This window comes from Tupaia chinensis, unplaced genomic scaffold (assembly GCF_000334495.1).
Source record: "Tupaia chinensis unplaced genomic scaffold, TupChi_1.0 Scaffold000217_1, whole genome shotgun sequence".
Lineage (NCBI taxonomy): Eukaryota > Metazoa > Chordata > Mammalia > Scandentia > Tupaiidae > Tupaia > Tupaia belangeri.
In genome coordinates this window covers 5,957,110-5,974,152 of record NW_006159692.1, presented here as the reverse complement: position 1 = coordinate 5,974,152, position 17,043 = coordinate 5,957,110, and the positions used below count along the sequence as shown (strand labels likewise).

At 39.4% G+C, this 17,043-nt stretch overlaps 1 protein-coding gene across 2 annotated transcripts in view; it reads right to left on the bottom strand.

The window, feature by feature from the left end:
* PLCE1 (phospholipase C epsilon 1) overlaps nucleotides 1-17,043 on the bottom strand; it is a 318,188-nt gene that overhangs the window by 177,880 nt on the left and 123,265 nt on the right. For both annotated transcript variants that reach the window (XM_006147651.3, XM_014587535.2), the window contains exon 3: nucleotides 8,510-8,798. In XM_006147651.3, the coding sequence (XP_006147713.1) occupies nucleotides 8,510-8,798 (289 nt within the window). The remainder of the gene's footprint in view (nucleotides 1-8,509; nucleotides 8,799-17,043) is intronic.

Genomic DNA, 17,043 nt, shown 5'->3' with positions numbered 1-17,043 from the left:
CTACGTGGGAGTCCAGCGACATAGCCACTACGCTAACTGCTGGTTCCCGAGGAGTTTTCTTTTCTACTATATAATTTAAATACAAATACCTAAGTTTTGTTCTGGTTATATGTAATAGTTAATCTTTTAATTTACAAACTTTACTGAGCAACACTTTGAAAAGAAAATATTAAGTTTAATGCATTAAATTTATTATATTGGCAGGTATAATATTCATATTTAAAAATGTAGTGTCACTATCTGAAAAATGCTCTAATTATCTTAGTTTCCCAACTTTGCTATTTCAATACTTACTATCAACCATCTCATTTTTCTCTCTCTTTTTTGTTGATCTTGTTTTCATAATTTTTGGTACATAAAATATTGGGGAAAAAAGCAAGTGATAAACTTTAAATTTTATTCCTGATTATTGAATTCAATAATTCTTTTGACTGCCACTGCTACAAGGTGTTAGTCTTAAAATTCTATTCAAGTTAATGGGAAGAGGGAGACAGGGGTGAGGTGAGAGGTAGAAAGATCTTAACTGTATCATAATAGTGAAAGTGTAAGTGTACTAGATGGCGGAAGTTCTCCATTCTTGCACTTTGAGATAGCACCCCCTTGTAACAAGGGCACATCCTTGCTGATCAACGTTCCATATCTGAAAATGTCTCTCATTATCTGGCAAACTCAATTTAATAGACCATTTCTGGTAGCCCTGCAGGCAGAAAACCAGGCATGGTTGTATCTTGATTGTTGGCTGTTTTGCTGGACCATCTGTAGGCTGTGAAAAAGCCACAAGGCTACAGAAGTCTGGTCGGTCTAGTCTTGAGTTACTACTTCCTGACTTTTGAACAATGATCAATTGGTTGGACATCTATTCTTACCCTACTGCAGGCTGCTATAAGTCTTTTTCTAATAATTACAATCACTTCCAGAAGACAAATTCCTCAGTTCTTTCTAACCTCTTAATAGATCTGGGATAAAAGATCTACATAGTATGCTCCTCCTTTGGGTACTTGTTTTTCCCCCTACCGTCCACCCCCCATTATTTTTTTATTGTGGTAAAATACATATAACACAAAATTTACCATCTAAATATGTTAAGTGTACAGTTCAGTGTTATAAATATACTCACAATGGCATGCAATCATCGCCACCATCCACCTCCAGAACACTTTTCATCTTGTAAAACTGAAACTCTACACCCATGAAACATAAACTCCTACTCTCCCAGCCCCAGGCCCTACTTTCTGCCTCTGTGATTTTTGACCAAAGTCCCTCATGTAAGTAGAATCATACACTTTCCCCTCCTTTTTCTCTGCCTTTCCCAATTCCATTTAATACACTTTAAACATGATTTCTCCCATGAAAGAGGTCATTCTTTTGACCTTTTTCCTTTCCCATTTCCTCTGGGGGAAAAAAAAATAAAAATCTTGCACTGCCTACTTCTGCCCATCTTCATTCTATTCACAAGTGTTCCATTTTAAGAAAACAAACAAACAAACAAAACAAAGAAAAGGAAAAAGTCACTGGGATAATTTTCTGATTTGTTCCTATAGGTATGAGTTTTGAAATATAACCACCAACAACAGAGAACTACAACTGCCAACTTCTAAAATCTCTAAAATGGCTAAACATTCTTTTTAAAATCTCCATACAGAATTTTAATTTCTTAATCATTTTAACTCAAATTATTTCCCTTCAATAAGAAATGTCTTTTTACTCACTTGTACTGCTTTTCTCTTGAAGGCTTGACTCTCAGTATTCCAATGACACTGTTTTCCTTTTTATTCTATGGGAAGTGTACAGATTTCAACTGTGTGATGGGTTAAAGAGGTTTTTGAGGACTAGAATCTGAGAATCAAATCACAGTGACTCATACCACCTCTGCAGGAAAGTGCTCTAAGTTCCATATAGCTCCTGAGACAGGAACTTCTAGAACATAGCCTGTTTATAAAGTGGATACTGAGTGTGTAATATACATATATAACACTTCCCCAGAGAGTTTCATGAGTGATTCAAAGCTGAAAGCTGTTGGCCAAATCTATACAAGACAACATCTACTGAACAAAAAAGAAGCAGACACCAGATCACAGAAGCTAGCCCGTCCTCCAGGTGCCACATCAGAGCATATGGCCACCAGAGCTCAAGACCCACTAGCTAATATGCTGATCCTACAGATTTGGTGAACATTGTGACTACAAAGACACATCTTTTTTTTTCTTTTTTGAAATTAATGTACTTTTTTTTTTTTTTTTTTTTTGCCACAGAGTATGGGTATTTCTCAGAAAGAGAGAGGGAGAGAGGCAAGAAAGAGAGAAACCATCCCTCATGGAGAATAGGGGGGATGGCCATGCCACAATCCCTTTTCCTCCATTCTCCTCTCAGGATTTTGGGCACGCACGCACACGCGCCCTGGGTGAGTTTTAAGCCACTGGGTCCGGGACGTGAACCGCAGTCGATCACACGGGAGTCCAGCGACATAGCCGTTACGCTAACTGCTGATCCCAGAAATTAATTTACTTTTAAAATCTTATAATAAAGATTAAAGAGGATTTCTAAAAGTTTGTGGAAAAATGGAAAGTCTGTCTATTTTCGGTATAAAAGAAGTTGAAATCCAGCATGATTTTTTCATGATATGTATTTTCTATGAAACCTCTGAAGACCCTTCACCTTTATCATATGCAATATAATGTTTTGAAATATGTATAGGATGTGGAATATCTTTATTGAGCTAATTACTACTTGCTTTACCTCACACTTTCATTCTGTGGTGAGAAACCCATCTGGTTTCCATGGCATGTCCAGAAAGGGTATGTTTTATGGCATATAAAGACTTCAAAAACCCCATTGGAAAGGGCGCTGAAGTTGAAAAAGGTGTTTTTTGTTCGTTCGTTTGTTTTTAAATTGAAGTATAAATTTATTTTGGTGTAAAATACTTGAAATCCATGCAGTTTTCTCATAATGTGTTCCAGAACATGGCAGTATTATTAATATTAGCAGGTAAAATCATTTTATTCTTTCTGTGACCATGAAGGACTCTTTATGCCTCATCTATAATCTCATCAACCTCATAGGAAGGTTGCTTGAGAACACAAATGACTTGAATAAAGTCACTCATGATCACAGAACTAGTTCTGGAAAGTCTTCTTAATGTGGGTCTAGGATATGATTTCTGTTCAACATAATATTGGAAAAAGACTTCTAAGAGAGCAAGTTAGAAGCTACAGAAATCACCCTGGAGCAGAAGACAACCAGTTGATTGCATTATTCAGCAAGAGTTCCTTACAGAAGGTTATGAGAAATCCTTAAAGAACTGCAAAATACAAAATTAAAGAAACTCCCAACTCCCGTACAAAATGCTGGCTTGAGGATAGCACGTTAACTAACAACCCAGGAAATCTCAGAGCTGGGAATATTGACCTATGGGATTCTATTCTGAACACGGAAGAGCAAATAGCAACCAAGCTCAAATTATCATCAGGGCAATACATACACTAACTAGCAGCCTCCCTTTTTCTCTACATGAGTCTGGAAGATTGGAGGTGTGCCTGCCTTGGCTAGGGAGCCTGCCTTGGTTGGTTGGCAATTAATGGAGAGGAAATAAAGCAGTTTTTATTGACTTTTATTGGTTTGTTTGAGACCTCATGTTTCGGCACAAGCCATTCATCATATAGAACATTAATTTCCTTTTGAAATTCTTTGACCATTTAGAGCCATTTCCACATTGTTTGGTACTTAACCGTTTGCAGTTTCATATTGTTCTCTGAGTACACAGTGTGTGCAAATCTGGCTTCCTCATTAGGATCATAAACACCTTAAAGGCAAGCAAACTGACATACAATTCACTTCATTAGGATTTCCCAGAACACCTACATGCGGTTAGGTACAATGTTGCTCAGCTTGCAGGATGAGGTTCTGGCACACAGTCACAAGCACTGGAGTGATGCCAGTTCCACATGCCAATCTCAGCCCAACTGCTTGGGTAAAGCAAGCCTTGGCAGTCTCTGAGAGCTACATCAAAATGGAGAACCTTGAATCCTATGCGCAGTAAAAACTGCTTATCGCCCAGAGACTCTAAGCTCCATGAGGGCAGGAATCAGGTTTTATTTTTTTCTCAGCACCCAGCACCCACTAGGGCTTGGAGGGATGAAAAACATGAAACCAAGTTTCCCCCCACTACCCGTTAATCTCTTGGATTACTGTCCCCACGTTTTGTATTTATCTCCATTTACAATTTATAACCAATCCCCAGAAGTTAAGGTGAATCCAGAAAACAAACCAACATGGCACCCAACACGGTACACAGAGAGATAGTGGCATTTCTCTTAGGCCTGCTCATTGGGATTTGTAGGGGTGGGATGGAGGAGATTGGGGATCATGAAGGAAGGTCACTAGCCTGCTAGCCCTGGGTCTCTGGGCATGCTGTGGAGAGATAATATTATTGTTCCTCTCCTTGAGATGAATGGCCGGATGTCACATTGAACTCTTGGCAGCCCCCAGGCAGTGGAACGCGGCTCTGAAAGGTCCCTGTCTGGCTGGCAGCTTCCTGACAGGGAAGGCTGCCAGGCGGCTGTGACAGCTGTGCAGTGCCGTGGTTCTTTGGTGCACTGCCATTTCTGACCTTCCTGCCTGTTACTGATGGGAAGTAGACGGGAAGCTCAGATGCTGAGGGACTCCATTTTCCACTGACTTTCATTTGTTAGTGAAATGCCTGCCTATCTTGCCCTTTAAAATGGTAATCGCTTGACGGTGGTCCTTGGCTTTGCTTTTCTGGTTAATAGAAACTTATTGATTTCTGTGTATGAAGGGGCTCTATGTGTCACTTTGCTCCAGAAGTTGGTGGATTTTAATGTGATTACATGACCATACTTGTTTACTAGCATCTTACCACAGTAATTGATCTTCATTATAGTCTACCAGTAGGAGAAAACACCTGCCTGAATAAAAATGTTTGTAGGAAATGTTGCCTATTTCAAGGCTATAGCAGAGCTACATTTGTTTTTCTTTCTTTTTAAAAAAATTTTTCAGAGGGTGCATGCACTTGTTAGAGAGAAAGAAAGTACCCCACAAACACACACGGCAGAGTTAACACACAATTCTTTATTCTCTATTTGTCTGTTCATCAGGATTTTTGGCATGCACACATACATGCCTGGTATATTTATCAAATCACTGTGGCTGGGATTTGAACTGTGGTTGACTATGTGAGATCCAACTCCCTCTAATAGTACTTAACCACTGTACTACAGGACAGCCTCTGAATATTTTTTTTTTTTAATTAAAGATACCATTGCTGACTGTGGACGACTCTAATAAATTTGACTTATTTTCTCTTAACCACCAGACCATTCCTTCTGTAGCTCAGGAGAGCACTCCTCCACCCCATCTGCTTGCTATGTCCTGTAACCTGTGCTCTTGCTGTAGTTCTTCGGGTTCCATATTTTCCTTATTCCCCTCCAAATTTAGCTGAATTGCAAAGTTAAGTTTATGATTATGAAATAAAAACTCAGTAACAAAAATTTAAAATAAAGAAACCACTTTAATAATTTACTGTTTTTGAAAAAGAAATTCAGATATACTGAGATGGATACCCTACCTCAGCTGTGAAATATTGTTTTCCTTTACCAAAAATAAAAATTTTCTGCTGAGACTTCCCCCTCCAGACTCATTTCTAGTGAGTAGAGAAAGCTCTGTGTCTCTTTATCTCCATTTCTGCCTGTCTCTCTCTGTCTTGCTGTGTCTCCCTGTGACTTTAAATTAAAAAAAAAATTTTTTTAAAGGTAAAGTATTCTCAGGGCTCTCAAGCCTCTCCTTTATTGTGTTAATTGGTGCCTTTTCTCACTTCATTTAGGAAAGGTACGCCCAAGCCAGGCCTATACTGAGATGGATACCCTACTTCAGCTGTGAAACACTGGTTTCGCACCATGTGGTTTTCATTTTTTGCTTTTTAAAATTATAATCTTATGGGTTTTTTATCCTCTTTTTTTCTTTCTTGTTTTTCATTTTATTTTTTCTTCTTCTTTCCTCTTAATTCTTTTCCTTTTTTATTTGTCTTTATTCATTTAGCTGATCAGCCTCTATGCACAGTGTCTAGACAGGTCCAAGTGAACAGTTTCAAAACATCTGAATATGATTAGGGTCAGAATATTCTTCTCTTCACCTTGAATCTGATGAACAAAGAGTGAACACGGAACAGAAGAGAGATTGCTGATCACCTCCTTCTGCTCACATCTGAATGCTCAATTTGAACATCAAGAATTAGGAAGAAACGTCCCAACCAAAAGATGACTAGAAATCAGTGAAGGATCACAAGACATATGGGAAACCAAGACAATACCTCTCTGCCAAGGGAAAAAAAAATAACACCTCTTCATCCTCAGACAATACAATGAAACTCATGGAAATGTCTGATAAGGAATTTAGAATGTTCATAATGATGAAGCTAACACAGATGGAAGAGAAGAGAGACAATGAACTGCAGAAGAATTTACCAGCACCAGACCAGATCTCCAAGTTCCCAAGGGAGTGCTATACCAGGAAAATTAAATACAGATACACAGAAATAAGAGTTCATAAACTAAGAAAATGGCTGACTTAATTGTAGGGACAAGAAATATCACTGCAGAAGAGGCAGGAAAAAGGGGATGACGAGTTCCGGGAGGTGAGGAAATTCTTGCAAGATCTAAAAGAGGAAATACACACTCTAAAAAAGAATCAAATGGATCTGTTAGAGATGAAGGTTATAACACAGGAAGTTAAAATCTCCCTTGAAAATATTAAAAGCAGACTAGATCATACAGAAAATTGAATCTCAGATGTAGAAGATAGAATAGCTGGCCTAAAAAAATCCACCATGAAGACTGAGAAAGTGGCCAAAAAAAAAAAAAGGGAATAATATATGAGAAATATTAGATACCATAAAACGTCCAAACATCCAGATAATTGGTATCCCAGAAGGCAAGGAGATTCATAAAGGCATTGAAATCTATTCCATGAAATCCTGCAAGAAAACTTTCCAAACCTAAAGAGGCACTCAAAGATCCAGTCCCAACAAATACAAAGGACCCCAAATAGAATCAACCCAAGAAGAACTTCTCCAAGACACATTATGTCCAGATTGACCAAAACCACAGACAAAAACAAGATACTGAGATTGCCAAGAGAGAAATGCCAAGTTACCTACAATGGATATTCCATCAGGCTAACAGTGGTCCTCTCATCGGAAACAACGTGAGCGAGGAAAGAATGGGAAAATATATTCAAAGTGTTAAGGGAAAAGCAATTGCAACCAAAAATACTGTACCCGGCAAGATTATCCTTCATATGGGAAGAAAAGACAAGAATATTCTCAGATAAACAAAACCTGACAGAATTTACCAACACCAGACCAGATCTCTAAGAAGTTCTCAAGGGAGTGCTATACCAGGAAAATTAAATATAGACACACAGAAATGAGAGTTCAAAAACTATGAAAATGGCCAACTTAAATGTAGAGACATGTCTAGAGTTGAATATTATATCCTAGAATTTAATTGGGAAGATCTGACCACAACAGAAGATAGATTAAGTACATAAGACTGAACTGGTGAAATAGCATTTTATGACTTTTGACTAAAACATTGCTGATTTTCTTTTAGGCTTTCTTTTCCAATTTTAAGGATTTTTGTCCTGTCTTGAGCTGTCGATACATTCATGTACCTACTATTTGAACAGAATCCTAACCTGTTTCCTGGCTTTAAGTTTTCAGCAAAGTTCCTTAGCATTTCTTTGATTTAAGTTAAAACTGTTTTTCTTGAAATTACCAGTTGAACTTGCTATTGAAAGTAGCTAGATTATTTAAGAAATTGTGTGATCAATAAAATGTGGGGGGAAAAGGAATGGAAGACAACTGTAGACACCAAAGATAGTGTGAGAAGAGGATGGGAAAGGACAGAGGTCAGAAAGAGGGGTATAATATATATTATATGAAACTAGAAATGGAAAATTTTTGACAATAACATGCATGATTAAGCCGCTATGCAGTATATTCTGAATGGGAAATCACATTTTGTATGCTGTGATGGTGCTTAGGGAATGAATGCAAATTAAGTTAAAAAGAAAGTTTCAGACAAAAAAAAAAAAACTAAAACGGTTTTTCTTGAAATTAAAAAATGCATTAAAAATATCTATTTAATGACTGCAGTAAGTTTAGGGAAAAAATGAATGAGAAAAATAAATAAAGTGCTGAACCCTTAAAAAAAGGGGAGTCTTCAATAAGTGTAAAAAAATAAAAATAAAGTAATTCTCACGAGTTTGTAAGAAAAAAAGAAAAAAAATTCAAAATGTTAATGCTAATTATTTGGAATGTTTACACCTTGGAAGACTTAATAGGGAACTACCTTTCTAAATTCTCTTAAAGTAGCTACTTTTATAGGAAGTCAATGAGAAGTGAAATCAATTTTCCATCAAGAGATGCATAAATGTTAACTTATATTTTCCTCTGCAGTCAAAGGAGAAAAGTTAAAGGTGAAATTTCAGACATTACCTTTCAGCATGATTCGTCCAGTGGATCCTCCAAAAGAACTGAGAAGGCCACTTCTCGCTCCTAAAGATGTGGTCGCTTCTAGGAGAGAACCGGTGATGTACTGAGATAGGGAAGTCCTTTGGAGGGTGGCACGAAACTCACAAACGATATCTGGGACACATTGCTTCAAGCATGGACCAACACTAATCCTCCCATGGGCTGTCTCAGAGGCTGGGAGCTTTGTGAAGAAATGAAGAAGAGACCCAATGGTATTTTCTGTTTCTTCTCCCCTTTTCACTGTGTTGTAGATCTGCGAATAGCACAAAGTACAGGAAGTATTAATCTAGTTTCTTAGGAACACAAATTAACTTGTTGACAAACTGCCAAGATGACTTATTAAGAAAGAAACCTCAGTCATTCTAAGTGCAAACAGTTTTGAGCCCTGGACTCGTGCATTAACCTGAACATTCCACAGACACCATTTATTTGGAAAAGTGATGTGTAGTTATGAAATAGGCCATTTGAACAACCCTGCTATCAAACAGAGCACTTACGCATTGTACCAGCCAAAAATACATTCAGCTCAAATGTCTCCTCCTCCTCCTCAACAGAACAAAAGCTCTTCTGCAGAGGGACAGATCCAGACCTTCCCTTTTTGTCCTTTTGGACTCTCTTGAGTGACCATGCCATATCTGTAAGCCTCTGTGGAAGGCTTCAGCCTGATATTCACAAGGAATCTCTTCTCTATCCTGAAATTGAAGTGAGGATGAAAGGATTACAGGGAAGGAGAGCTTCTCAATCTCTCTCTTGGGCATAATTCTTTAATCTATCTATTAAAATCAAAGTCTAAATCCTTTTTTCTCTTCATCTCTCACACTTCCCATATTCAATGAGTTCACAGATCCTGCCCACACTTCCTGCCCTGTCTCTGTCATTGTCATGATTTCCTCTTCTTTAGCCATGAATGATCCCCAAAAGATTAGACTATTAAGAGGTTCTCAACGTGCCTCCAATTCATTCCAATGCAACTGTTCAGCACGCACATTGACAGACCCTGCTCTTTGCAAGGCACTGCATCAGAAGATGTGGGGCAAGTGTAAATGGTGAACACACCCGTGTGCCACAGGATCTCACAATCTAATTCGGAAGATGAGGCCTGAAAATGGTGAGGTCTGACATTATTGCAGGAAGGCTTTGGGTTTTGTCAAACATTTTGAAAAGTCAGAGACTTCTGGATAGTGTATAAGCAATGGGGAAACACAACATGGGATGAGGTAGTTTATTTTTCTGATGGTGAAACAAAGATTTACTGAATTGGGTTGTCTCTATCATGCCACCTTGAGCACCTGGCCTTGATTGACTTGTCATTCATTCATCCAACCAATAAACAGTTATTAAGTATTAATATGCCAGTCACTGTGTCAGGTCTAGATAAATGTGACAGTTTCTTCCACCGAAGAGTTCACAGTCTAGTAAAGGAGATAGAGAGATAACAAAGAGCTTAGAGTAGGATGTAAATAGAGGTACCTCCTTTGGTGGCATTAATAAGTGGCCAAGGAAAGAAAGATCTTTACTAAATGAACCACTTATTAAAAAAAATAATGGAAAATCCTACATAAGATTGTGGGAGGAGGAAGCAGGACGAAACTGTCATTACAAGTGTGGCTTTGGAGTGTTTGAATCTTAGCTCCCATGTTTTCCATCTGTGTGTCCCTGAATTAGTTGCTTTTTCATTCTGTGCCTCAATTTCTTTTTCACCAATGTGGAGATAGAATGTCTGCCTCATAAGGTTATGACTAGAATTATAATCTCTGATACACATAATGTAATTAAAACAGACCTGGCCTTAGTAAATGCTCAATAAATACTGGTTTTTATGATGATGGTGATGATGACTGTGAAAGACCACAAAAATGACCATTGGGCCAGCCAATTGTGTGGTAGTTAATGTGGTTAGATCCTACATGGTTGATTGCACAGTTCAAGTCCTAGACTCAGTGACTTGAAAAATATGCTAGGGGTGTGTGTGTGTGTGTGTGTGTGTGTGTGTGTGTACCCAAAATCCCAAGAGGAAAATGGAGAAGGGATTGAAGCCTGGCTATCCCTCCTGTGAGGTGACTTCTCACTTTCCGTCTCACTCTTCTCAGCAAGCTCATGGTCCCTATAGCAAATATTTTTAAAGATGGCCATAAGCTATTTCCCTCACTGACTCTGGGCTGGTATTGTGGTTTGCTTAACTAATGGGAATTCAGAAAATATGATTCAAACAGAATTTTAAAAAAACCCTTGTGCATTGGCCTTGCTCTTTTTTTCTGCTTTGGAAAACTCTACAACAACTACCATACGAAAAAGTCAGAGCTAGCTAGAGGATGAGAGATCACAGCCCCATCACTTTTGTCTCCCTGGCTGATAGACAGCCAATAGTCAGACACATGTGAGGCCATCCTAGATCCCAGACCATTATTTGCCAGTCCAACCACCCTACAGATGCATGAGAGAGCACAGCATAGATTAGTCGATACAGATTAGGATTACCTAGCCAATTCTCAGAATCATGAGCTAAATAAATGATTGTTGGAAAGTCACTAAGTTGTGGGAGTACTCTGTTACAAATCAAAAGTTTACTGACACATTGGGACCAGCAGTTAGCATAATGGCTATGTCACTGGACTCCCATGTAGTCGACCGCGGTTTGCATCCTGGACCTGGTGGCTGAAATCTCATGCTGGGCGCGTGTGCGTGCGTGCCCAAGATCCCGAGAGGAGAATGGAGGAGAAGGGATTGCAGTGTGGCCATTCCCCCTGGGGGGAGATTTCTCGCTTTCTATCTCTCTGTCTCTCTGTCTGGTGAGCGCACGCACCCTATAGCGAAAACCTCTCCAAAAAAAAAAAAGTTAACTGACACAGTGATGATTGTATTGGGCACAACGATCAGTATTTTAATTATATAACAATTGAATGAGGTTGACTAATTTTGCAGATGTAGAAAGCAAGCCTAGAGAGGTGAATAAATATAGTCAGTCTTACACAGAGACTAAGCCAGGATTGAAATCCAGTTCTCACCAACTCTATGTCCAGCTTTAGTCATCTTAGTATACAATTATCATACCACAGCCCATTGGGTTTTAAGATAACATTGTTATTTGGCAAGAGGTTTGAGTGACGTTTATACTCTTATTGTTGCTATTTTATGTATGATTTTTTTTTCATGGTCATCCCAAATGAATTTAGAAATTAGTCAAATTATAACTAATGAATAATTAAATATGTTTCCTTTATACGAAGAGTTATAGTTTTAAGTTACAAAATTTAAAAATATATAAACCTGATCTTACTTGATTAATATAGTAATAGAAGGCACTGAAAAGTAGACAATATATTTTTTGAGATCAAATCAACATGTCTCAACATGGCATCCAAGCTCATTGAATAAATATGTGTTCATTCATTCAACAATTGAATTACATTTATTGAGCATACACTGTGCCAAGTACAACTGCTGGAGTCCTAACTAAGCAAGAAGAGCTTCATGTTAATGGAGAAGACAGTTGGTAAACAAGTAGACTGAATAAGTTCATTTCAAATTGCAGACTTCTACATACACTCTAGATATATTTTGGATGTAGATGCTGCAGGGCTTATTGAAGTTGTTGGAAGGGAGCAAAGGAAACAAGTCAAGGTTTCTACATCTGGCCTTTGTTAAGTTCTTAGATATTTATGATTTATATACAGATAATCGATGAGCCCTGAAATCAGCACTCCTCATGGCTCCTGGGTTTGACAACCACTATAAAGGGCAAATAGATCCTCTCTATGGAATTACATCCCTCCCGTCATGGGAGGTGCTATGAGATGACATGGCCGAGAGTGATCAGAGCAAAATGACCTTGGTATCACGAAGTTACCTGAAGCCAAGCAATGCTCAGACAACATTTGCAAAAATACTCTAAAAACATTTTCAGTTTCTCGTGACTCTAGAAAGCCTTGTAGAAACCGGCACTGGGACATGGAGTTCAGACTAAAAACAAAACAAAACAAACATACTAAGACTAAATAGAGCTGGGGTAGTTCAGATGGAGACCAAGCCAAAGACTTTAGTGCCTAAAAGGCATGAAGCAGCCAGACATACCACATACACACACTCATCTAAGAAGAAAGCTGCTTCCTCTACATAGTCAAGAATGGTTTTATCTTAACTTGACAACTCGAGGGTACTGTCAAAGGGGAGTCAATAGTATTTTGTTTCAAAGCTGTCTTTCTGGGATCAGAGTTATGGCAAATCATGCTTTTCCAAGATCTGATGGCATATCTTCTGAAATTGTTCAACAGGAAGATGGCTTGAGTCCCTTGACTCAATAATAATTGCAACAGTTATTGAGTCATTAAAATGAATTACTTATTAAGACATGATTTCATGTAAACCCAAGAACAGCTCTATGAAGAGGTCTTATTGTTATCAGCATTTAAAGATAAGTAACTTGGGGGCAGATGGTGGTGCAATGGTAAAATGCAATGCTGTATAAGGCATTTCCCACATGGGACGGTTCCTGGTTCAAGTCAGGAGACCTCCCTGAGTATGCTGGGCACACACTTGCCCATGACCTGAGACTGACTGAAAACTGGGGATGGACTGCAGCATCGGGACCCTGTTTGGTCAATCTTTCTTCCCTCTCCCACTTGCATGCATGCTCTTAAGAGACATAAATTAATAAAATAAAAAATTTAAAAAGATAAGGAACTGGGCCAGCAGGTGGCATGATGGTTAAGGCACTGGATCCCACATGGCTGATCATGGTTTGAGTCCCAGACCTGGTGGCTTGAAAAATCATATCAACCATGCCTAGAATCCTGAGAGAGTAGAGGAGAAGGAAATACAGAATTGGCCAACCCTGTGGGGGCGGGGGAGGGGGGCTCCCTACTCTCACTTTCCCTCACTCTGTCTCTCAATGGCTCTCTGGCAAGCACATGGGCCCTATTGCAAAAAACAAAAACAGAAATAAAGGAACTAATATAAACAGAGCTAGGACTTACCATCAGGACTCTCTAAGTCTAAGCCAATGTATCCTACTACCAATTGAGCCATTAGAGAATCCTATAATAGACGTCAAAGGGAGCATTTTCAAGAGGTGGGTAACTGTATGCCTCCATCTCTCTCTGTTTCTTTACTGTCCATCTCCTCCCACTAGAATGTCAGCTTCATGAGGACTTTCTTTTCTTTCATTGCTATATCTCCAGTGTTTAGAATGATACTTGGCATTATAGCTCCTCCACAAATTGTTCTTGATTGAATGAATGAATTTCTCTATCTTACATGCTCACCAAACACTTGGCTAGTTCAGATTTTCTGAATCCACTAGGTTCATCTGAACCACAGCTGATATTGTATTGTCATTTATGTTTGCTAAATACCTAAAACAGCATCGAATGCTTACAAAGTATTCAAAATAGCTGTGACCAAATAAGGCTTTAATTCCTACTAACCAAACGTGGCCAGGCCTGAGAGATTCACCAATAGTTTAACATCATGTCATTATCATTTGATGCTTGGCCTAGAGTTGAGAGCATGCTATACTAATTTCTCATGAAAATGATTTGGAAGAATCACTGGGCTTAAAAAACAGCATGTAAAATCCTGTATTGACTCTCCTAATTCAGTTCAATTCAACAAATACTAAGTTGCAGTTATAGAGACTATGATAGATGCTTAAGAACAACAGAACAATGTTTAAAAAGGCTTTGCCCTAGAGAGGCCCAGTCTGTTTAATAACTATGTGTTGATGGGGAAATGACTGAAACCCTCCTCTCCCAATTCTCTTACCTCTTACACCTCCTCCGATTCACCTCATAATTTTCTTAACTTTTTTTTTTTTTTTTTTTCATTCCCCCCAAAATTTTTTTAATTTTTTTTTTTTTTTTTTTTGCTATAGGGCACGGGCACTCACCAGAAAGAGAGACAGAAAGCGAGAAATCACCCCCGGGAGGATGGCCATGCCACAATCCCTTCTTCTCTATTCTCCTCTCGTGATCTTGGGCACGCACAGACACGTGCCCAGCGTGAATTTAAGTCACCGGGTCCAGGACTCGAACTGCGATTGACTACATGGGAGTCCAGTGACATAGCCATTATGCCAACTGCTGGTCCCAATTTTCTTATCTTTAACAAGACAAGCTCAGCCAACATTATCTCCAAGGTTCTCCTTAGTGCTAATGTTCTGTGAGCTATGCTTCCTCACCTTCTTAGGTGGGTAATGATAGTATTAATTAACCTTAATTTTAATGATCATTTTTATCATTATTATTCTCTAGCACTGTTTGGCTCTCCTTTTCCCATCCCTCTTCCCAGTATTCTCCTTCAATGTCAGCTGTCAACTGTCACTAGTGACTATATACCTACTTCTAATAGCATCATCATTCTCCCCATAATGTGGTCCTTAAAGTGCCCTGAATTAGACAAACAAGCACATTTATTTTAACTCTGTGTTAACAGGCAAGCAACAATGCAGGGACTCCTCTCATGGCAGGAAATGTAAAAGCTCTATGGTATGATTTGGAAACCCGTTTCACTAGTCTCAGGGGCCCCTTTCCTAATTCCTGGAATTTAGCAGTAGTTGTCTTGAGGAAGTTTCATTTCTGATGGGCGTGTGTGTGTCAACACAATGCAACGATATGAACTTACTGAACTGCCAAATTTCCTAAAGAATCTACAAAACCAGTGACAGGCTGCTGGAGGGCAGTGGCAGCTGTGGCAGTTTGAAGACCTGGCTGGTGGGGATGGGGAGGAGGATTTGGTAGCAGGCTGCTGTTTCCTCTGTTCTTGACTCCACATTCCATTCAAGAGCCTGTGTGGAGAATTCCATTCCACTGAGAGTATTCAGACCATGCACGAGACACTGACCAAACAGAACTTCAGAGGGCCAGAAATAAAGACTTTGCTAAGGGCAGACCAATTAACCAGAGCTGTGCCACTGACTTCTACAGACAGTATGTAGAACCTTCATTTCTATGGCAAACATCTAAGAAGATGTAGGAGAGAAATAATCGTGTTCTTTTCTGTGCTCCTACTGCACCCATGTAAAATTCCACAGTGGCAATTCCTGTGTGCATGGAAATCACTGTCTACCTTTCCAGGCCGTGAATTCCCAGTGGGGCAGGGACTATGTCTTATTCAACACTGTTCCCGGCACAGGGCACACCTCTTAGCATATTGCAGGTGACAGAGAGAAAGTGAAGCAACAGAAGTTGTAGAGCCATGGGAATTAAGGTGTGGTCCCCAGGCCAGCATTGTCATCATCATCCAGGATGGTGCTAGAAATTCACATTCTTGGGCTCCATCCTAGACTTATTGAATCAGAAACTCTGGGACTGGTACTTAGAAATCTGTGCTCTCCAGGTGATTCTAATTCCTCCTAAAGTATGAAAACCACTACCTTAGGCCCTAAAGAGAACATATAAGGGATGCTTCAAAAAGCTCACGGAAGGGCCAGCAGGTGGCATGGTGGTTAAAGTGCTTGAATCCCACATGGCTGACTGCAGTGCGAGTCCTGGACTTAGCAGCTTGAAAATCACACTGGGCAATTGTGTGCAAATGCCCAAAATCCTGAGAGGAGGATGGACAAGGGAATGCAGCATGGCCATGCCCCCTAGGGAGTGATTTCTCACTTTCACTCTCTCTCTCTCTCTGGCAAGTGCACTATGGCAAAAGCCTATAAAACACACACACATATAAACACACACACATACACACACACACACAAAACTCATGGAAATGTGTAGTACTAAAAACAAAACAAAACAAAAAACTATGCATGGATTTCAAAATATTTTTGCGCCAAAGTAAATTTATACTTCAATTCCATTTTTCTCAAGTTTTTTGAAGCCCCTTTATATTATCTTTAACTTCTAATTGTACTTTTCATATGAACCATTTCATAAACACTTAAGTACACATCTTCTCTCTTCTAGAGTAGAAACTACTGAGGGCAGAGCCAAGGGTCTTTTCATCTCCATATTCTCCCAACCTCCTAGCCTAGAGTCCTGTACAGGGCAGAACTCAACATACACTGGCTGAATGAAAGGACATCTCTTGCAGAAGTTCTCTGTGGCTGTGAGTGTAACAGGCCATTCTGTAAATGATGCATCCAGCTTAATATTTCCAAAGATGAATCACGTCTGAGATACTAATTCTAATGGGAATTACCATCCAGATGAATCATATTGTAATGAGAAAACCTGGCTGCCAAGGAAGCCTCTTGAAGAGAAAAAATCAAATCAGGACAAATGGATTATGTTGTTAGGCTTGTGATGTCAGGCCATGAATTAGGCCGACAGAAGGGATTTAATGGCCTGAACTACCAGGCTCCTTGCAGCTCTAAGGAGCAGTGGGTCAATTAATGAATCACATGGGGACAAAGCCCCTGCAAGACAAACAAACTTCCACAAATCCCACAGACTGCGATCCCTGGCTCAGAGGCTCAGGGGCAGTGTTTCCACTAAGCTGTGCACGTGTGTAGCTATGAAGGACAGAAGGTTCCTGATGTCCTAGGGCTACAAGCTGCT